General features: G+C 49.8%; 1 protein-coding gene across 6 annotated transcripts in view; it reads right to left on the reverse strand.

The window, feature by feature from the left end:
• Nucleotides 1-4,219: 4,219 nt before the first annotated feature.
• Nucleotides 4,220-23,092, reverse strand: part of SMURF1 (SMAD specific E3 ubiquitin protein ligase 1) — a 68,412-nt gene continuing 49,539 nt past the window's right edge. For 5 of the 6 annotated variants that reach the window (XM_034669825.1, XM_034669826.1, XM_019804821.2 and 2 more), the window contains 8 exons: nucleotides 20,874-20,977; nucleotides 12,998-13,112; nucleotides 11,584-11,762; nucleotides 10,244-10,381; nucleotides 9,355-9,475; nucleotides 8,231-8,432; nucleotides 6,665-6,749; nucleotides 4,220-4,577 (listed from right to left, as the gene is read on the reverse strand). In XM_034669825.1, coding sequence (XP_034525716.1) covers nucleotides 4,478-4,577; nucleotides 6,665-6,749; nucleotides 8,231-8,432; nucleotides 9,355-9,475; nucleotides 10,244-10,381; nucleotides 11,584-11,762; nucleotides 12,998-13,112; nucleotides 20,874-20,977 — 1,044 coding nt within the window. In that variant the 3' untranslated portion in view covers nucleotides 4,220-4,477. The remainder of the gene's footprint in view (nucleotides 4,578-6,664; nucleotides 6,750-8,230; nucleotides 8,433-9,354; nucleotides 9,476-10,243; nucleotides 10,382-11,583; nucleotides 11,763-12,997; nucleotides 13,113-20,873; nucleotides 20,978-23,092) is intronic. The other variant, XM_019804819.2, reaches the window with a different exon arrangement.

Consider the following 23,092-nt stretch of genomic DNA (forward strand, 5'->3'; position numbering starts at 1 on the left):
AAATCAATCAAAGTAATACGCCATATTAAGAAGAATGAGAGGAAAAATAATTATCTCAAGTGACACAGCAAAATCATTTTGACCAAATTCCTTTTCATGATAAAAACACTCAACAAACCAGCAATAGTAGGAAGATACCCCAGCACAGTGAAAGCCATACATGAAATATTCCACAACTCACATCATACTCAAAGGCAAAAGACTGACAGTTTCTCCTCTAAGATCAGGACAAGACAGCCTGTCCACCTTCACTACGTCTATGGAACATCGCACTGGAAGTTGTAGCCAGAGCAAATGGGCAAGAAAAAGAAAAGGCGTCCAAATTAGAAAGGAAAAATAAAATTGTTTGCCGGCAATACGATCTTACATGTAGACGACCTTAAAGATTACACGCACATCATTAGAATAAATGAAATCAGCAAAGTTGAAGGATAGAAAGTCAACACACCAAAACCAGTTGTTTCTACACAGTAACGGTGTACCGTCTGAAAACTGATGACTCCATTTAAAATAGCATTAAAAAGAATACAATACTTAGGAATAAACTCAACCAAGGAGGCTAACAACTTACTGAAAACCGCACAATCCTGCGAGAGGAAATCAAAGGCAACGCGGACATTAGTCCAGAATGTCTGTTCTGGGTACCATGACGCGGTCAAGTCAACACAGAAGATTATCACAAAATGTGCTACATTCCTACAAGGGCGCATTATTCAGCCACAAAAAGGAATGAAATTTTGGTAGATTCTGTAACACGAGTGGACCTTGAAAAGATCATGCTGAGTGGAATACGACAAGGAAAGACAAACATTTTGTGATTCCACTTACGAAGTACCCAGAATGGGCAGGTTCCCAGAGACAAAGCAGAAGAGAGGTTATCAGGGGTCAGGGAAGGAGGAGCGGGAGTTAGCGGTCAGTGGGTCCAGAGTTTGAGTTTGGGAGGATGAAGAGGTTTGGGTAGAGACAGTGGTCATTACTGCACTAGGTTGTGAATTTTTAATGCCACTGAAGTGTACGTTTACCAATGGGTAACTTGACAGATATTATATGTATCTTAACACAATAAAAATACATTAAAAAGAGAAAAACGCAAACCAACAAGTATGACCAGTGTGTGAAGACACCAGTTAACAGATTCAAAACTTTCTCGATCTCACAAGTTTTTGCCAGATACAGAGCACTTCCAACTGCCTGCCGCATTTTTATTAGTTCTTTCTAGAATTCTAAAGTTTGTCCTTTTTCCTTAGAGGGCCCTTGCCAGTATTTCAAACCATTGCCTTTCTTTTTTATGGGATTAAAAAAAAATTCTCATATCCACAGCAAAAAAATGTAAAGTCGTGAGTTTATTGCATATGTAACAAAATGAACCTGACCTCCCGGGTCCAGCCTACTGTACAATCACTGTTGTGTTTCCAGCTGGTTCCATAACCACATTAAATAGAACTAGTATTTCTTTAAATACTTTTGATTTTGACATAAAACAGAACATTAGTGTACAATTTTCACAAAATAAATCAGCAATAAAAACAGTGGGAAGAATAACAAGGATAGCAGCAATACTTAAAAACAAGACATTACAAAATAAATTAAAAAATACATTATAAAGTGGTTGAGAAACAAAAATAAACAAATTTTAAAAATTCATACTATGTTTCGGGAAGGCTGCCGTGCGGCCCCCACCTGGCTGCAGATGGGGCTGGGGGCGGGGCGTTTTCTCTGCGGAAGGCCATTCCTGACAGCTCGGGCTCGAGGACCACCTCGCCTGAATTGGGACCACGCGGCTGAGCGAGCTTAGGGAACACCGTCCACCTGGTGGGCAGACGCCCCTCAGAAGAGATCGGTCCTTGCTGTCCCCCAAGCAGCCCCTTTGTTTTCCTACCTACAGCACTGGCAGAGCGGTGGTTTGCTACATCCCTGAGGGTTGGCTGATGACCGCTGGTGAGGGCAAGCCTGGAAGTTGGGCCCCTGAAGCATCTGGGCCAAGAGGTGAGGGGGAACGGGCGGGCGGCTGGGGACTACCGCGGAGGGCGACGGACGAGAGCTTGTGGGAAACGGGGTCCACGCGGACCCAAAGTGGAGCAATCGGGAGCTGTTACCAAGTGTCTGCCACACTACTCTTTGGGTGGCCCAATCCACTGGTGATAGTGAAGGTTCTAGAAGTGCAATGCCACTGACAGGCCCATCTGGGGAGAGTAAACTAGGGCTCTGGAACGTTCTGCTCTTTCAGGCTCCACTGTAACACACAGCTGATGAGGGGACCCACGTGCAAGTGTGAGGAGAAAAGCCGAGACCCAGGCCTTACGAGACAGGCAATGCTTGCGGAGCTGACTCCGGCACACCGAGCAGCCCAGGCCGGCAGGTGCGCTTTCTAAGCTTTGTTCCCCTGTTCCTCCCAACAGCAGGACGATCGTCTTAAAGGAGCCAAACACAACATTCCCGCTAGACCCTCATCTCCTCACTAATTCCTGCCAATCTTGGCCAGCGCCACACGGAGAATCGGTGGTTCTTCCCACCTCGGCCTGGAGGGGCTCTTGGCTCTCCCGGGGTGGTCTCCCCCTCACACGGTTGAGGTTCGCCTTCAAGAGGAGGCCTGTCTGGGAGAAGGTCTGCACTGGACATTTCCTCACTCTTCCAGAGGAAGATTACGAGGGAGGACTAGAGAGTCAGGGGGAGCCAGCTTCTAGAACACCCTCGGAAGGATCATGGTAAACGAGACACAAGATAAGCCCAACTGGGGCAAGGCAGAATTTCCAAAAGGCCAAGCCCATGATTTGGCCTGGACTTCCTGAATGGATGTAATGTTCCTTCTGCAGCTAGTCACACCAGGCATCCTTTCTACCCTGGAACCTTCAGAAGTAGCCAGAAGCGCACTCTCTCGCAGCTCTTGGAACCCACAGCCGGCAAGCCAGAGCCCACCAAACCAGCAGACCTTGTTCCAAAGGGGGGGTCTAGCTCCCGGGAGTTCCCGGAGCTCCTCACGTAAGCCCAGACTGCTTTGGGGCCGATGAGAACGGTAAGCATGCCTCCAAACCCACCACCGTCCAAAGGTGTTAGTAACAGAGAGAGTCATCCAAAAAGCTCCTTCCAAACCCCTCTCGGACCCACAGCTGGACGCCAACGCCTAACTCCAAAACCAACAGCAAAATTTCAACAGTAGCCCACTTGCCCCCCAAAACAAAAACAACAAAAACCAAACAGGACAATCTGCTGCTGCTGCCCTTCACGGAAGTCGATCTCCACTCAAGCCACGTTGTTAAAACACTGCTTGAACTTCTTCTTTGTGCAAATTGGAAAGTGGTGTTAGAAACTCAGGGTCCAGACTTGCTTTGGCCTCGCTCAGCATGTGAAGACATTTGGGCACGTGAACTGAGCAGTGACTGTCAGTGTCGCCCTCTGACACCCAGAAGATGACCAGAATGAGCCAGAGTGGAACCGTGTCCCCCCCCCCCCCCCCTCGCGGTTNACTGTCGGGTTTACACTTAAACGGTAACTCGGGGGGGTGGGGGGGAGAGTTAAGTCAGTGAGGTTATCCGTTCCCCCTCTCCCCTTGAGGCGTGTCGGCACCAAGCCAGCAGCTAGAACAACAGGCTTCTCGCTGTGAGTTCAGCTCTTAGCAACTTCCGCAAGAGACTTAGTATCGGTGACCCGGCTGCACGCAGGCGGTGCAGGGGCCGCAGCCCATTTGGCTGCGTGCATCTGAGGCTAGTCTGTTCTTTTATAAGCTCTGTTACGTGGTATTTTCACTGGAAAAATACCTTGAATTAGATAGATAATGTGGCAAAAGGGACTCTTGAAAGATCATTTTTCTCTATGCAAAACAAATTTTTCAGGCAGGATACCCTGAAACATACCGCAGGCCTCCAGCAAAAGCTGCCCCGGTTCCTTTACCTTTCCAGAAGGGCAGCACGCTTTTGATGCAGGCTTCCTGCTGCGGCAGACTTCCCATAGACAATAGGGTTATTTTTCGGTTAGAAATTCATCTACTACCCGGAGCAGGCTTCTGGGATGTGACTGGAATTTGAGCTGCTGAACTTGTAAAGGGGCCTCGGGACTGTTGTGACACAGAAAAGCTAGTAGAGCTACCAGTTCCAAACCCTCAGTAAGCCAAGCTCAGGTCCACGACTTGTGGGTCGATCCTCCCATAAAGACCCCAGGGCCGTGAGCCTCTCACCGTAGGGGTTACAGTCAGAGCAGAATATCCTGTGTGACCGAAGCCAAATGCTAAACCTGGCTGCATTTTATTGGATGGGTGATGGAAGGGGGTGGGAGTACTGTCATAAAGGAGGAAAGTATGGGTGGGCGCCACCAACCAAAGTCCCCCCACCCCCCTCGCTCCCCCAACGAAAAGGAGGGGAGACCACGCTTTCCCTCCGGTTATCTAGGGTTCCCGGGCCTCAGCCGGCTTCGCAGGAGGCGCACAGAAAGCTTGCTTTGGGTCTGGTGGCCATGAGCTACAATCTGTGGTCTGGGTTGCTCTTCACTCCACAGCAAACCCACAGGTCTCCTCCACGGCTGTCAGCAGCTTCTCATAGAGCTTCTCATATGACTCGTAAGGTGGAATGTCAATCCGATTAAAGCTGGAACAGGACAAAAGAGCGAGACAGTCACTGCTAGGGGTGATACGGACCTAGGACCTGCTTCAAGGACAAGGACAGGTGGGAGCAGAGCACTCGTGGCCCTGAGCCGGCAGAGAGAGTATGTGAGTGTGTGTGTGTTTGCACGTGTGTGCATATGGATGGGCAGGACGGAGCCGAGAAAAGCGGGAAAGCACTTCATCGCCTCGCTGGGGTAAGAGCAAGTTTTTCACTACCCCCTCCCCCCAGTCCTCTTCTGCTCTGAAAGCAAAGATTTTTCATTGAACACACAGCAACACAGACCCTAAGATCTTGAAAACCAAAATTAAACCAATTAGTATTTCCTGGTTACATCAGGATAAAGCTCTCAGCTCTTTTGGTTGTTGTCTTTGGGAGAAATTATTTGTCAGTACAAAATCCCACCTTTGCGGAGAGCACTGTAATCCAGACCGGCCGACGGTCCGCTCACCACTAACAGCTGACTGCATGTCTAGCTGAGGTCCGTGCCTTATCTGAGACCAAATGGGGCAGTCTGGAATATTTCTTGCAAAAACAAGCTATATCTCGAAACTAATAAAATGTCAAATCCCTGACACTAAAATGAACAGATGAAATGAGTGATGAGATGAATCAAGATTTCCCTGGGGACATTCATTTCTACTTTTGTATTAAAAAGCAAAAAAAAAAAAAAAAAAAAAACCCCAAAAAACCACCCTTTAAGAAGGATACTCTCTCCTAACAAAAAAAATACAGAATTCTGACTGAGAGGCCATATAGTGACTTACTGAATTACAAGGGGTTAAGCAATTAAGGATGCTTTTTCTCAAGAAAGAATTGGGCTGACTGGTGGGATAGTCTTTGGCGGTGGGGGAGGGGGGGCTTTGGCATCAGAGAATACCTCTCACATCTGTTTTCTTCTAGACACTGAGCTGTGAAAGGACAGAGCCTTATGGGGAGGAAAGCACCTGCCAAGCATCAACACGGCGTTGTTTCTGTAACAGCCGCACTGGGCAGGGCCCTAGCGCTCCCCAGGGCCTGGGGACCTTGCAAGCATTTGAAGCCACACCCCTGGGTTCCCAATCAGGAACCTTCCATTACACCCTGACACCTCTCGATGACCAGGACCTGGCTCTCCCGAACTAGACACGCTGGTCTTTTCCATATATGGTTTCTGAGACAAAGTGTTATGTCAGTAACTTCGTTTTTAAATCATAAAGGAAGTAATCTGCTACAGATATTATTTAAGTTAAAATTTGGGGAAGAAACATTTTTCAGTACACAAGACGCATCATCATAGACTAAGTTCCAAGAAGGAAAATGGGGACCCAGGAAGTGAAGACTGGTAACTCCAGATTAGAACCTACGGTTTTGGGGCGCCTAGGTGGCCCAGTCGGTTAAGCATCTGGCTCTTGGTTTGGGCTCAGGTCCTGATCTCAGGGTCATGGGATCAAGCCCAGTGTCTGATTCTGAGCTCACCGCAGAGCCTGCTTGGGTTTCTCTCTCCCTCTTTCTCTGCCCTTCCCCCTGCTCTCTCTCGCACACACTAAGTCTTTAAAAATAAATAACTGTAGTTTTTGAGGCACCTGGGTGGCTCAGTCGGTTGAGCGTCCAACTCTTGATTTCAGCTCAGGTCACGGTCTCAGGGTCATGATACCGAGCCCCGTGTCACACTGAGTGTGCAGCCTGCTTAAGATTCTCCCTCTCCCTCTGCCCCTCCCCACCACTCACACATGCTCACTCACTCGATCTCTCTAAAAAATAAGAAAAATTTTTTTAAAAAAACTAGTTTTCCTCCTGAGAGGGACGTGTGTGCTCACGCATGCACTTGCAAGACCCAGCGAAGACAAGCTGCAGGAGGGCCAGCCGACAGGGATCCCATCTCACGACGACACCGGTTTCACAGCAGAGACTTCTGATAACCCCCCGGTGACCACTGCCGAGGGCCCCTTCCTCTGACACTGGGGCCAGTCGCCAGTGGTCCTGGGACGCTCATAAAGGAAGCAGAGTGCTCCATCCAAGAAAAGAGCTTAGACGAGTCACGCGAAAGGCGAACGCACCGCGGAGACAGGCTCCCCGGGGACGGGCCTTACCAGGTGTGGGCCTTCGGAAGGTTGTCTGTGTTGGCGTCGATCAGGTGGATGGTGAAGAGCCGGGGCCCTGCCGCGCCTGTAGAACCTTACGAGAAAACATCTAGTTAATGCACTTCAGAGGCAGGGCCCCGGCCCGCTGCCAACCACACCCTTGGCCCCACGCTCGGGCGGCCCGTCCTGCGGGAGGGTCGCGGACTTTACGTGGCAGCATGAGCCGCCACCTGGCTTAACATCTGCTGACAGTGGCCATCCAGGGACCTATATCAGACATCCTAGAAAATGCCTGGGCCAGAGCAAAGACTGGTGAGAACTCTCCTGTACCCTGGCCACAAACCCACTCAGGTGGGGGTATTTGGAGGGTAAAATCCTTGAACTACCAGTGATTTTTTTTTTAAACAAATTTTTAGCAAGCAGGCCCACTACTGGCAGAGGACAGCAGTTATAACAAAAGCAAGATACACGGTCATGGAATCTCCCCAGGCAGAAGTACGACGGGAAGAGAAAAAGACACAAACACCTAGGACAAAAGCTCAAGGGGATAGAAAGAACTTCTGTCACTCAGAGAAGTCCTTGAAATATGGAGAAGTCTACAGGGAATATTCTATACGTGAAATAGATCTGCCATCACTATTAATATGCAAAATTCCATTTACTAAGATTTAATATACTATTATTCTTCAACTTTTCCCTTCCGGCTCTCAGGGTTATCAGAAATCTGGATATCAGATTCTTTTTATCACAGTCGGAGGGGACGAGAGAGGAGGGGTACCCAAACTGGACAGTGGAGCCTACCAGGCAATGCATTTGCATAGAGGACAAAACTGAGGCCCAGGGTGGACCCCTGGCATTAATGATTGACAGGGTAGTCAGAGACTCCACCTCCTGATACCCAGGCCAGGCCTCTCTCCCTCACACTCAGGACAGCTCTGAGAGAGCTGCTATCAGAAGATTCAGAAACAAATCCACGGTGCACTTTAAAAACTCTGATTTCTTTCCCCAAAGCCTTGCTGCTCTTCAGACCTGCTCTCCGTCAACCAAGTCTGTAGGGGAAGGGGAGGCAATGGCTCCACGGGGCCCTTCCTCACTCAGGTCTTGCCCGACTCAGCCCTGAGCAAGCACCCAGCTGGCTAGCGCCCACCACGGGGGCTGCAGACCGCCCCCCCAACCCGGGCCAAGTACTGCCTGTTGAGCCCGTGGCCTGCAGGGATGCTGGGAAGGCGGGTTTGACAGGAAAGTCTGGACTTGGCTTTGCTGACATTCTCCCCTGTGTTTACAGACTTTTTCTTGGGCAAAGGATCGCACAGCCTTGAGCCCTGGGAGCCAGGAGCCAGAACAACTAGAGCCCAGCATCGTCTGTGAGGGAAAGAGGGTCTCTTGGCCCCTCTGCCAGCCGCGCCCCTCGCGATGCTGAGCATTTGTTATGAAGGAACAAAGGCCACGCCATTTCCTATCGGACGTTTCCGGAAAACCACCCCACGGTGGTCCGGCTCTTCCCGCCGCGGCCTGGCGGGGGACGTGCCTGGGGGAGCCATGTGGGGCCGGGAGCCCTGCCTCCACGTCAGTCACCTTGCAAAGCCTTGAAGCCTTGGAGAGGGACCCGAGTGGAGCCGGTGACGAACTGCAGGAGCCTGGCCCTCCTCTCCTCGTCGAAGGTCTCCACGGCCTGCCAGAACCACCGCACGATGTTGCTGTCGGCCACGCAGTGTTTCAGCCGAGTGTTGGACTTCCAGTCGCTCACGTCGATTTTATCCAGGCCGCCGATGATCAGCTGTGAAGGCATTCAGCAGCAAGTTAGCGCTCAGCGTACAGACCAGGGTCGAGACGCACCCCCCCAGGTTCCCAGGACACGAGAGGAGGGAATTGAACGCGTCTGAACAAACCGGCCCCCGACCTGGACAGGCAGGGAGATGAGCGATGTGCCCGACGCTGCCACCGCGGGCTTTCTGACCCCCAGCCTGGGGGTCTTCTCACAACCACGTCTGCATTCGCCGTGTTGGGCCGCATCGGTGAGGAGTCGGTACAAAAGGACCAAACGGCAAGACGGAAGGGATGGACCATAAAATGGGGCCACATCCCAGGGACCTCGGGGGCTGGGACAGGCGGAGCTGGAAGGCGGGAACGGAGGGACCGCAGCGGAGTCGTGTGCGTGCGTCTGCCCGGGGTGGGAGATGCGCACGGGGGACAGAAAGACAGAAGGATTTCAGAGCCCTGAGCCACTTGGCATCGGAGGTGGATAAGAGGTGAATGAGCCGCTACGTTCAAGCATGAAGTGTGATGAGAGGAGACAATAACACTTTGTTCCGTGTCTGATCAGAGCTAGAACAAACACAGAAAGCGGACGTGCTGGGAGATTCTGGTTACACACGAGATAATTTCCTCGATCTGAGGTGAATACACGGGAGGGGGTTAGAGATTCTGAAAAACAGGATAAGCCACAAACACCCTGCACAATGTCTAGAGAAGGCTCTGGACTGGCTGCGCCAAGCAGACAGACACCCAGCCTGGTCCTAAACCGGCTCAGACACCCTCGACTCCCGCTCGCTCTAGCCCTGTTACTCTGGACCCCCGAAAACCCCCGGCCTTGCTGGGAAACAAGCGAGCCTCACTCTGCAGCCACGTGTAGAACAAGAAAACGCTGATCACATTCGAGACCTTGAATGCGGACTTGGCTCCGCCCGGTGAGCACATACCTCTAGTTCCTTCTGGTCAAAAGGCTTCAGTAAGTGTTGAGGGATGAGTTCATTAAACCCCTTCTGAAGCGCTAAGAACTGGGCTTCGATCCCCCTCATGAACCTCCAATTTACATACAACCTGGAAGACAAATTGACAAGTTGGAGGCAATATCGAACGGTTCACGAGAAAACGTGCCCTCCGTCTAGGTTGTGCCATCATCTGCGGAACCGAACGCCCTGCCTGCCAGGCCTCCCCAGGGGAGGGGGAACGAAAGCCCCAGCAGCTGGTAGGACCAGGTTAAAAATAAGTCAGCACAGGCCCTGACACATTCTGATGCTTTGCTTAAAACAGCAGTAGGAATTAACCTGAACTGTTACGGCAAGCACCATCATTTAAAAGTAGATTTGAAAATAAGGGGACACGTGGGAGCCACACACCAGGCTGGCCGCCCAAGCACATTGACACGCCTGTATGTTTCCAGATTTCCAGTGTAAGCGATTCATCACTTCTTTGCCATCAGAGGTGGGAAAACAAACCACGATGGAGTAGACTTTCCTGAGACTGATCTCAAGGAAATTTCTAGGCTCTAATTCTCTCCTGCGCTCACCACCTTCGCACCCAGAATCGGGAGGCTACTTGTAATTCCTTCTGCCACTCGGGCTCTGGGGTCATTATTGTCCCTCAACAGGTCAGGCCTGGTGGCATCGGGGCTCCTCACGCAGAGCTCCCATGGCTGAACCCGACTGTTCAGTTACTGTGACTCTGGTCACACGTGCTGGCGGGGACAGGGAAGGCTCTAACAGCGAAGGAGCCTTGACAATCTAAATGTGGACCCAGCCGCGTCCAGGACAGTTCTGGGCCCTCGGTGTCCCCACGGGCAGCTACCAAGGTTCCCTGGAACATTACCGGACATATTCTTTCTTGTTCTCCTCTGTGACAGGAACGTTTCGGCCATTGGGTTTCAGTTCATGCTGAAGAATCCTCCCGAAAGCATTGTGTTCCACACAGAAAGTGTGGTCCAGCACAGGGGTGATATCGTTCTCTCTGTCAAAGTTAGGACAGAAGATGGATGTCAGACCTTTGCCGCAATATGGCAGGGAACAGAACACAAGCGGGAACGATCCAGAGGACAGACAGACGGCATTTATTGCCTGCCACCCCAGAGCTGCAGGAGGGAGAAGACGGGAGCCGTGGGCAGACACAGAGCCTGTGGCCAGGCAGGGACGCGGGTACTGAGAGGAGCGGGGGGACCCCAGCTCCACAGCCAGGTGTGCCCTTGACTCTCGGCTTCTCGGCTTCCCCCTTCACAGGCTCTATCATTCTGTGATTTTATGAGACACAGTGACCTGATTGCTTTGTCAACTGAGTCTCTGAACAGGAGAGGGATTCACGAAGTCACCTGAGTCAAAGGAAAAAGCAGGCTGCAGGGAGACACAGCGAGATGACACCACCCCCCCCCGTTAAGGCAGCCACCCACACAAAGTAGCACTTGGGAGAGTTCAATCTGACTCCTCCACCCGCCACGCTTCTTGAAACACAGACCGAGGGAGAGATCTCCTCCGGGCTGGAGGCCCGACCCCCGGCAGACCACCCACTCCCAGCGGGATGCAAGAAACAAGGCCGACAGAGCGCAGGACGCAACTGAGTCCAGCTCCTCGGCGCGCCCGGCCTCTGCCAGAGCCTGGTTCTCTCTCCCCCGTGCAATTGGTTCACCCCCCAGGACCTGCGACACCCTCGGGTGCCGGGCAACGGGGCCGACTGCTTTCAAGAGCATTTTAGGAGAATTCTAAAATAAAGGTGACTAAATAGAATTGTTCTTGATCCTTTTCTTGTATCAAAGTATACTTTGATACAAGATACTTCGATAGTAATTTTATTTTTGATACTTTCCGTCCAGACATTCACCGGAGACCCCCTAGAAAGTCAAAAGCAAACCACCTGCCCATCTATGAGGCCCGGGGACTAACATCTGTGATCCTTCCTTAATCATTTGAGGAAACAGCAAATGAAATTAGTCTATTGAAGTGAAACTGGCCAAACATCATGAACATAAGTCTACTTTTTCTCAATCTACTTTTACGTTTCTGGTTGTAAAACAGCATTATCTTTACTTCTCTTCTCCAACTGCACACCCATCCCTCAAAAACATTCACACGCACACATGCATACAGAACGACTGTATCTGGCGTACGAGACGGTGGCTGTGCACGAATTTGCCATTATCCCAACAGCGAGGCTGTACTTACAGAATCCACACTAAGCTCTTATGTAATTCTGGGTCCACCGACTCCAAATCCGAGAGCTGGATGGGTTTCCCCAGTAGCTGCTTATAGAAGGGAACTGTGAAGCCCCCATTTATGTAGTGTCCGTGGAACACGGCGAGACCCATGATCCGGCCCACAAAATGGAAATAAGACAAATGGTCCTGTAGGGGGCACCAGAGAACACGAATTCATTAGAAAAAGAACCAGCAGAAGCGGATACTTTGCGCTTTCTCCAAGCTTCTTGGGAGAACTGTCCCATCCCAACTACACACTGACTCGGTTACTCACAGACTGTGCTCATGGACAGAGGAAAGAAGGCTGGTTGGGTCGTCAAAACCCAGAGCATGTCTTTTGTATAGATCATCTGAGCATCTGACCGGCCCTTAGTTCAAACACTTCCTCTGGATTGCTACATCATTTGTGGCACTCAGTGTAAAAGGAAAATGCAGAGCCCCTTACTCAAAAATTAAGACTTTCAACACAGCAACTGTAGAATCAAACCAAGCACAGGCCCCTCTAAGTGCAGGACGCCCAGGGAAGCTGCCCCCCCTCCCCACTGCGCTACCAAGAAAGAGAGCAGAGAGCAATTCCCCTCCCTCTTCTACCATCCCTCCCTGAGTCCTTGGAGAAAGCGGAAGAGAAAAAATCCAAAGAAGGAAGAAAAAACAAAAAAGGAACATAAAGGAAAATTCTCTGCACATGAAGCATTCTAAAACCAGAGCTGGTCTGGTTTTTAATGGAGAAACACGCATCTCTGCTTTCAGTCGGAATTATAATCAGAATTCATCAAAATCTCATTTCCATTTTGGTAAAAGGCTCTGGCGCATTTGAAGCTTGTAGAGCAGAGCTGGTCCCGGACCTTGCTCAGGGGCCGTGGGCTCGGCAGCAGTGACCATGGGACACAGCCCCACGGGGAGAGTCCTCCATGCACCTGCTGCCCAACCTTGGGCCGGTCAGTCAAACACTCTGGGCTTAAGTCGTCCTCTCAAGCCAGCAGCTAAGAGTGTCAGCACTGGTGGCCAAAAAGGCCAATTATGGACAATCCCAATTTTGAATGGGAGGAGGACAGACTTCAGAGCCCACGTCTCAGAATGACACGGTCAACAAATACTGTCCTCATACATCTCGGTTCCCCCAACGCGATAAAGGGCTTTGAGTATTCTGGGCAGGTCAGTTTCACTCCTGCTGTCTTTGAAAATAACATACCCAGTGATCCCAGGCACAAAACACACAGGAGAGAAATCACCCATCTTAATCCAGTTCCCACTGTACCTTTCAGCATCTATTTACCAGAGACCCTGAGTAAGTCTACAACGAATAAACCTAGAGACCAAACCTGAAAATCCATTTTAAGAAAATGTTCCAATTTGCTTCCTCTTCATTTGTGAATACTTACAGGGTTGATCGAAGAATCTGGATTAATCTGCAACATGTAAATGTTGTCCGTAGAATATTGGAAGAGTCCATAATACGGATTCAACATTTCATGGCACAATAAATAAAGCCACTCCCTAGGAACAACAACAAGGAAAGCCATTTTATACGTGTGAAAACGTCCGGTCTTAGGTCTTACCAAAAGGACGGAGTCTCTGTCCCTAGAAGGCCACTGGCGGGATACCCTGCTCTGAGAGAAGGTGACCTGCACAGACTGGGAAGTAACAACGTGCTTCTGGTGGAATGAGAGATGGCTTTTCTGGCCCAGACCCGCACAGCTCTGAAGCCGAGGAAGACCTGCGGCAGACGAGAGTCAGGACCGCCTCCCGCGGGCAGTGTTCTCGACAGTTACCTTGTCAGCTTTCCTGCACCTCAGCTAGGATTCTCTCTGCTACTGTGCAGAGATCCACATCTCAGGTGATGACGTTCACGATGCAGTAATAACGGACAAAAGTGCAGTAAGAAGGACTAAGATCCTACTTTTATTTTAAGAAGAGTGTGCGTGCGTGCACATATACACAAAACAGTAAAGATATCTACACAGAGCAGAGAGAAGGAGGTGGAGGATTTACACAGACACACTGACAGTGGTTAACTTGAGAATTAGCATTCTGGGGCATTTTCAGTTTTCTTTTGCTTCTTTCTAGGAAGTTTTTAAATTTCCAATTGTAACATGTTATCAACACTTAAGTGAGGAGAAGATATTTTACAGTCTGGGGAGATGGACTAAGAATGACTTTTGCCTTTCATAATCTTCTATCTTGTTGAATTCTTACCTTTTGCCATAAACATTTATTGCGTTTTTGTTTTTTTTTTTTTTTTTTGAGAGAGAGAGAGAGAGAGAGTGTGTGTGTGTGTGTGTGTGTGTGTGTGTGTGTGTGTGTGTGCTCACAAACAGGGAAGGGGCAGAGCGAGAGGGAGAGCGAGAATCCTAAGCAGGTTCCAGGTCCAGCGCAGAGCCGGAGCCCGATGCAGGGCTTGATCTCACGACCCTGAGATCCTGACCTGAGCCAAAATCAAGAGCCAGACGCTCACACAGGTGCCCCAACATTTATTGCTTTTATAATTTAAAAAATAAGCTTAATACTTAACTAAGATGAATTCTAAGAATTCTAAAATCTGGATGGGATATCTAAGAATAAATTATTTTCAGAATTCCTGTATATTCCAATCATTTCATTATTTTAAAAAAGCCCCAAATTAGAACCAATCAAACAAAACAAGCACTCTCAATAGAATCTGTAGGATTCCAGGGAAAATATGGGGAAAACCGTATACAAGCACCTGTGGTACTTCCTACAAAGACCCTTTTCTTTTTTCTATTCAAAACTCCTTTCAAATGGATAAATTTCACTAAGATAAACAGCCCCAAGTTTTATTCTGGAATTTCTTACTCTGTTAAATAGAAAAGGCAGAGAATTGAGAAAGATTATGAAAGGATAAACACACGTGCAAATAATCCAAGAAAATGGAGAGAATACAGAAAAAAGGTTCAGACCACAACAAAATTATGTATCAAATTCAAAAGAACAGAAAGGAAGTGCCGGAAGGAATGAGACTCCAAATGTTACAAAATTCTTTACTAGAAAGGCAGAGTTCCCTATATAATCCCTATAAGACCTGGATTCATCCCCAAGTTTTAGAGTTTGGGTTTGAGAAGAGTCATTTTCAAAAGCCAAGGACCTACAACTGTCTAGACAGGAAGTGATAAAAATACAAGCAAACATTCTGACTGCGTCACGTGCGAGGTAGGGAGGCATGTTGGGTATATATTAAGGAAGTGGTAAGGGAAGAGCTAACTATACAGGCAAAATGGTTCTTTAACAATACAGGAAATGGTTCAGAACCAAACACTGGGGAAGTGAGTGTAGACTGATTCTCATCGACCAGATAATGAATGCAGGCACACATACGTGGGATTTAAATCTCTCTATAGCTCTCTGAGATACGTCTGACCCCCTGTAGACGTGAGGAAGGATCTGAGGGGTGAAACAATGCAAGACCCAACTGGAGGCAGGAAGCCAGAACTCACAGCTCTTTCCACGAGAGCACCGTGTCAACCAAGGGAGCACCACAAAGACTTTTCCTCGTGTGGAAGACGATAAAAACGGGATACACAGAAAGAACAGAACTCCGACCACATGAAACCAAGCTATTCGCATGTAATACCAGCCACGCAAAGCAACAGTGGTAGGTTGAAACAGTTCAGGATACTGAATTTCTGAGACTATAAATGAAATAGCATAGAAGAGAAAATGCAAGGAGTCTGATTTGAATTGCTGGGGCAAATATGAATGTGTAAGTAGGAAGATTCTCAGCTACGAAGGGGGACAGAAAGCCTAATCCTCTTGCCCGGAGACAACTTGTGTTATCAAGGGCAAACAGAAGATACATTTGCTAAGAGAAAGATGGTTTCTGGAATCAAGATCGAGAAGTTCAAGGAAGAATCTTGGGACAGTCTTGAAAGGAAAAATGATTCCCATGGAGAGCTGGAGCCAATGTGAGCTCACTGCTAGGCATGCCTTTCTGCACCCTTTATCCCAAGTGGACTCGGCGAGAGTGTGGGAGGAGGGCAGAGACAGGAAGTGGGGAAAATGGTGGAGGAATGACTCCATCCAGGGCCAAAGGGCAGATTGTGACTTCTTGCTTTTTCATTCTTTTCTTTAGGCTGCTGAAAAAAAAAAAAAAATCCCAGCTCTACCCAGAAACCAATGAGACTACCTGTAATGCTTATCAGAACATAATTTTTCTTGGGGTAACTGCTGTAGGGCTGAGAATTTGCCCCAAATGGAGAGCATATGACATTGTCCTGTCCCCTGACGTCCCAAGATACACCCTCATGGGAGCACGGGCCTCCTTGGTAGCCTCTACCAGAACTGGGGTTTTAGGATTATTTTTGTAATTCTTTCATTAATGTCTGTACCTCATCAGATTGAGAACAACTTTGGATGGGGGCTTTGGAGGGGTGAAGGGGGAAAAGAACATGTTACTTTGCTCACTGTTGCATCCCTAGTGCCTAGTACATGGTAGAGTCTTGACATTTAATGGTTAATGGACGAACACTTAATTCTTACAAGAGCCTACAAATTACACGGGTGTCCTTGAGGAAGATTCAGTCATGTGAAGACCCCATCATAGCGATAGATGAGAATTTTATTTTCTCATTTTATATTTTGTGACCATGGAATCAATAAATGAATACGTTACGATAACATCAAAATATAAAAAAGTGCCAGAGCAGTGCTGCCGCTGTGGACGACAGCATGGAAGTCCCCCCAAGAACTTGAAATAGAAACACCGTGTAATCCAGTAATTCCACTACTGGGTATTTACCCAAAGAAAATGAAGACGCTAATTCAAGACATCTTACGCACTCCTATGCTGACTGCAGCATTATTCACAAGAGCCAAGATATGGAAGCAGCCTCAGTGTCCACGGACAGACAAACAGCGAGAGGAGACGTGGTGTACACACCCCAGGGAATGTGAATCATAAAGGAGGATGAGATCCAGCCATTTGTGACCACATGGATGGACCCAGAGGGTATGATGCTTAGTGAACTGAGTCAGAGAAACACAAATACCATATGATTTCACTTCTACGTGGAATCTACAAAATAACAACAGAACAAACGAACAAAGCAGAAACAGACCCGTAAAGACAGAACAGATGGCTGCTGGAGGTAAGGGGGCTGGGGGGCACGAAATGGGTGAAGGCGGGTGGGAGGTGCGGGAATGAGGACATCACGGCAGGAAAGGCACAGCACGGGGTCACGGTCAGGGGCAGTGCGGCAGTGCTCGCTGTGGGTGACAGGAGGTGGCCACACTGTGGTGAGCAGAGCATCCATGCTTATGGAACACGACGCTGTACACCTGAAACTAGTGTCACATTGTGCGCCAGGTACACTGCAATGACAAAACCAACAACTCGGACATGAGCAAGTAAAACTAAATAACTGAACTGTTCAGAGCTGCCGCTTCTGTTCACGTTAAGAAAACGTGCTGAGGGGCCTGGGTGGCACAGCGGTTACGCGTCTGCCTTCGGCTCAGGGCGTGATCCCGGCGTTATGGGATCGAGCCCCGCATCGGGCTCCTCCACTATGACTGCTTCTTCCTCTCCCACTCCCCCTGCTTGTGTTCCCTCTCTAGCTGGCTGTCTCTATCTCTGTCGAATAAATACAATCTTTAAAAAAAAAAAAAGAAAAAGAAAACATGCTGAGGCCTGGAAGTCGAAATCTCCCAGAAGTAGGGGGAAAACAAGCCAAGACGGGAAATAAAAGGAAAAGAGGAGAGACCTGAAGGGTCCATCCACAAAGTCCAGCTTGGAGTAACAGGCACTTTAGCAAGAGCAACGCAAGGAAACGGAGGAAAGGAAACTGAGAGCAGGAAAGAGCCACTGCTTTGGCGGACCCTTGTCGAGAGGGGCTCTTCTGGGAACTGGGGAGTCGGTGAGAATGGGACGGCTCCCGAGTGCACGGGCCGTGGCTGTGGGCCACGCAGGCCAGGGCCAGGGGTGATGTGGGGAACTCAAGGGCAGGGAAGGACCCGGGGGGGGACGGGACGTGTGAGCAGACCCCAGACTACAGAGGGAAAAGCTATGTGACAGTCTTGGGACACTCTAGGCAGAGGGGACGTGAAGGCAAAGGCCCAAAGCAGGCCACAGTGAGAATGCAGCGGCCAAAGGGGAGAGGCCGTGGGCCAGGCCTGAGGGCACCTGTAGGGGGTAAGCTGGGGGCCTGGGATCAGGGGAGGGCCAGCAGAGTCTCCAGAAAGCTGCAGTGGCCTATGCAGGACAGTGAGAAGCAGTGGGGCGGGGGGGAGCGGCCGCCATGTAGCAGTCAGGAGTGAGGACAGGGAGCCTGAACGGGGAGCCGGGGAGGCAGAGGGGCCACCGGTGGTCTGGGCAGGGTTCCCTGGGGAGGACCGTGGATGGATGGGCTCTGGGAGGGGGTGAGGGCGGGCTGGGCACTAAGGAAGGAGAAACAAGAAGCTAGTATGAGGGGCCATCAGAGATTCGGGCATTAGGTTTTGGAGGGTTTACAAACCCCTAGAAAAGCCCAGTGCAAACAAGTGCAGTGTGGAGGGAAGTGAGGGGCGGGGTACAGGTGCAGAAACAGAACCCAGGGTGCACTCAGGTGACCCCGGGACTGAGCCGGGGGCTGCCAGTGCTCCGGGGTGAGGAGTGCCCGCACAGGGGACCGGCAGCGAGCCAGGAGGCAAACAAAGAGAAGGTGATGTCCCAGAACCAAATGGAAAAAGTGCTTCGAGAACAGGGAGTGACCAACGACGTCAGGTGCTGCTGACACACCAGGAGAGATAAAGGCCGCAGAGTCCTCACAGGGTCTGGGGAGATGTAGGCCCGGGGGAGCCCTTGACACAAGGGGCTTCAGAGGGCATAAAGGTTTGCTGGGGAGGGTGCGGGGGGCAGGTGTGCAGAGGAAGCGAGGGATGTGGAAGCAGGGCTGGGGATGCGCACAACTCTTGCGAGTGGTTCTGCTCTAAGGAGAATGGAGAAACAGGTCAGTGACTGAGGGAGGAGCGTTTTTGAACGAATTTTTGCTTTTCCTAGAACTTCTCATTGTTTTTCCTTTTACTTTGCTCTATTTCCCTTTAGTGTCTCCTTAAAGCATAGACAGGAAGGGGATACAGTGTCCAGGGAAGGTGTGGGGGGCACACAAAAGAAGTGCGTCGTCGTAGCACACGCGTGTGGGGATGAGACTGACCCAAGAGAAAGGAACATTCTGAGGAAATGAGAGAGACGCAGAGAACAGGAGGAGCACGAGGACCTGGCCGCGGTGTGCAAGGGGCAGGGCTGCTCTCCTACGGGAACACACCTGGGCCATTCAGGACCACACAGGGCATATGGGGCCACACGGGTCTAGATGCTGGCAGACTGGATATTTGATGGCAGTGAGGAAATATTCTCTACTTTGCTTCTGTGTCCTCAGTTAAAGTGAGGCAAAGTCAGCAGCAGAGAGCGAAGGTGGGCGGGAGCGAGGGAGAAGTCTGAGGAAGCGCATAGGTGGGATTCGAGAGAAGCATAGCTCGGCTGCAGAGGCTGCTGAGACGTCCCGGAGGCTTGTGGCCCCGAGCTGGAGAGAGGCCAGTGGCGTGGAGGGCATATTCCTCCAGCCACCCACCACTGCTCAGCAGAGGCTCGGCAGTGGACTGCCCGGGATGGGACTGTGTGGAGTCAAGGTTTTGCCGGACAAGTGCAACAAATGGGAAAAAGAACAAGGGAGTGATGATGGTGGTGGATTTCAAGTCGGCAGGAAGGATGGACGGAAAGGGGGGAGAGAAACAGAGAGAAGGCGGTAGACTCTGGATGATGGGTGGTCCTGGATGGGGCTAAATAACTTCTGGTGAAGGAAGGACTAAAATCAGATTGTCATCAGACCACCGCTCAGTGACACCGGGTGCTGGAAGACAGGACAGCAATGCCTTCAAAGGTCTGAATGAAAATTATGTTCTTTCTAGAAGTCTATAAAAGAAAGCGAACTATTAGTCAAAGTGCAAATTAACAGACATTTTCCATAAGACCTTGGAAGAGTCACCTCCCGCAGGCCCTTCCTAAGAAAGCTACTTAAGGATATACTCCAGTGACACGAGGGAGAAAACCAAGGAAGAGGAAGCTATGGGATCCACAAAACAATGCTCTCACCCAGGAAAGCTGTGAAGGCCCATGACAACGACTGTGCAGAAGGCCCAGAGAACCACCGGTCAGGACTGGACACTCACCACGAGGGAGACACATGAAGAAGAGGGTGGGTGGGGGATGGCAAAGATGAAGCTTAATGGGGCAATAAAGACAAAGCCTGGTTTTTTAAAAAAGAAGACAAACATTAAGAAATTCTTGGAAAAATTAAAATTTGTTCAAAAGGCTAAAATAAACTCGAGAATACCACTTAACGCCTCAGTGAACAATATTTACGTGGTCATCATAATACAAACAACGCACTGATTTTCAGCTCTTCAAAGTAACAGGTAGACAAGCACAGGCTACAGAACAGACCATCAGTCTCCAACCTGGACGATGCAGAAGTACGCCAGATGCCAGGATGTAGGAGGTGAAGGGGGAGGACTCCTGACGGGGAAGTCAGGATGATTTATGTCCTTTTTGCTTATGAAAAAGAGGTCAAGAGACCATGTCTCTAGTTGACAAACCAAAAATAATGGTGAGAACACATTATGTAGAGTTGCAAAGACAATGAAAGAAGATTTACAAACAGCGACAGCACCAAACCAGGAAGTGAGAGTATGACATGAGATCCTCCCCACCGGCACTACCCAGCCTACCTGTGTCTATGACCCTACAGCCTCAAGTCAACGCATAATGTCTGAACGTGGCCAGTTTAGTGACATAAAGTCACCTATTAGAAGAGACAGTGGAAAGAGCAAAAAAGGCAGCTGTCTCAAAGGTGTAAAGAGCTAGGATAGGAAATAGCAGTTTTTCATTCTTCTATTTTTAAGATCATTCGTAGGAATGATTTTGACCTACGCGCCCCTGTGCAAAATTCCTTTGACACAAGTGCCCCGGAAGTCCTCTCCTGGGAAAAGCAAGGCTGCCTGGCTCCCAGACTGACCAGGTCCCTCGTGTTTCAGGTTCGGAGCTCCCAGATGAAGTGGGGGATGGGGAGGGGGGCTGAAAAGTTTTAAACCTATCTTTCCAAGAAGTAAATTCAGGGTGAAGGAGATGTGCGTTCCAGTGGCTGTGACACAGCGTCGCTCCCAGGAGCACTGAAGGCCACGCGGGGGTCCTGACCAGCCCAGGACAAGCGCCCTCCGAACACCTCCCGTCCCGGCAGCGCAGAGCAGAAGCAGGGCCGGCCCAGCACTCACCTCGCCACGCCGCCATAATCCAAGCCTTCTTCTCCCCGGAACTTCACCATCAGCCGCTTCTTCAGATCCTTCGGCCGCATCTTCATGATCTGGCGGTAAGACTCCTGCTCGGCAAGATGACAGTGTCAGACACAAGAACAGGTGGCATTCTTACAGCTACAGAAAGCTGAACGGTTGCCGGTAATGGAGCCCAAATCAGGATGCACATTCATTTAAATGTGAGTCTGATCCGGTTCCTATTCAGACTGTTGATTCAGTGTCTGGTGTCCAGTACGTGCCGGCTCCTGTCGCCTGATCTCCCCGGGTCTCCCTCAGAAACAACAAGGCAGCCCGTGCTGGGCAGCACCCACCGAAAGGGGACACACACACCCATTTTCAGCACAATTGCTAAAGGCTTAACAGCAAACATCCTCACTAGAGCCCATGTTCTCCACACAAATTAATTTTAATGTGGCCATACTAAGAATAACTTACATATTTTAGTTATTTTTAAGATTTTATTTATTTATTTATTTATTTATTTATTTGTCAGAGAGAGTGAACACAGGCAGGGGGAGCGGCAGGCAGAGGGAGAAGCAGGCTCCCCACTGGGCAGGGAGCCCAATGCGGGGCTCGATCCCAGGACTCTGGGATCATGACCTGAGCCGAAGACAGACGCTTAACCAACTGAGCCACCCAGGCGCCCCAACTTATATGATTTAACCAAAATGAAGATGTCCCTAGAGAATCTGAATAGTAAAAGAATTCTGAGCCTGTTTTTATATCTGAAGTGAAGAATCACAAGATTTCCAGAGTCAAAAAAGCAAAAAAAGGTTTAAGTAAGACATACAGTAGCTTACCCAAAACACAGAGAACAGGTGGCCAGCCTAGCCTTCCCCAGATTCAGTATTTTGAGTGGAACTAGCTAAATGTTTGTATATATTTTCAATGATAAGGCACTTGAGAATCTTTTCATGCTTTAAATTTAATGTAATTCAAGCTTTAGCATCCCAAGAGGGAAAGAGGATGCTGAGTGGAAATGATCTGGCAGCAACATGTCAATAATTCAGCGCTTTTCTCTCCCCGACAACCATTTAAGACGGCTCAATGGCCATTCTGGCCAATCCGTCCATTCACCCAACACTGGCTGCGCACGGGCGTCGAGCCTGGCCCTGGGCGCTTCCTCAGAGCCCCTCACCGTGCAGACCGCACTGGGCTCCCTCAGCCCCGGTCCTCACCCTCCATGCCCCTCCCCCAGCCGCTGCAGCCCAGCAGGGATCTCAGTTCAGTTCTTACTCAGTTTCCTTTGATCACTTTTTTTTTTTTAAGTTCTTTTTTTTTATTTATTTATTTGACAGAGAGAGAGAGACAGCCAGCGAGAGAGGGAACACAAGCAGGGGAGTGGGAGAGGAAGAAGCAGGCTCCCAGCGGAGGAGCCTGATGTGGGGCTTGATCCCAGAACGCCGGGATCACGCCCTGAGCCGAAGGCAGACGTTTAACGACTGCACCACCCAGGCGCCCCTCCTTTGATCACTTCTGCCAGTGACTCCACAAAGGCAGGCAAGATATGGCCCAAACATCACTGAGATTTTACCTTCCAATCATCTTCCTTGGGAAAGGGGCCTGTCTGCAAGAGGGTCCTGCCTGTTTAGTGGCCTTGATCCCACCAGAGGGCTGTATGAAGGACACAGCACCCTTTTCAGGAACCACCTGATCTTCCTATTTCCAGAAAACACATTACAAGTATGGTGGCCAATTGGCCACTAAGCTTCTCTGAGGAGGCAAAGCCATTGGGTGAAACTCCGTGCAAGGCAATAGAAGGAATGGCTGGTTCTGAAGAAACCATGCAGATTGCGGGAATATATAACCTGCACAGAGCAGATAAGAGGACTGGCAGTATTACTTAGTACTAGTTTCCATATAAATCTCTTTATTTTCACTTCAGAAGCTCTTGAGCTTTTAAACTCCTACCAAAGGAGAAAATAATCTGTCTCCCTACGTGGCTATTGGTCCTGAAAAAGCCCTGCAATTCACTGAGTAATAAAATCAAGACCCAGGGGCGCCTGGGTGGCAAAGCGGTTAAGCGTCTGCCTTCGGCTCAGGGCGTGATCCCAGCGTTGTGGGATCGAGCCCCACGTCAGGCTCCTCCCGCTATGAGCCTGCTTCTTCCTCTCCCACTCCCCCTGCTTGTGTTCCCTCTCTCGCTGGCTGTCTCTATCTCTGTCAAATAAATAAATAAA

Source organism: Ailuropoda melanoleuca, chromosome 10 (assembly GCF_002007445.2).
Source record: "Ailuropoda melanoleuca isolate Jingjing chromosome 10, ASM200744v2, whole genome shotgun sequence".
Lineage (NCBI taxonomy): Eukaryota > Metazoa > Chordata > Mammalia > Carnivora > Ursidae > Ailuropoda > Ailuropoda melanoleuca.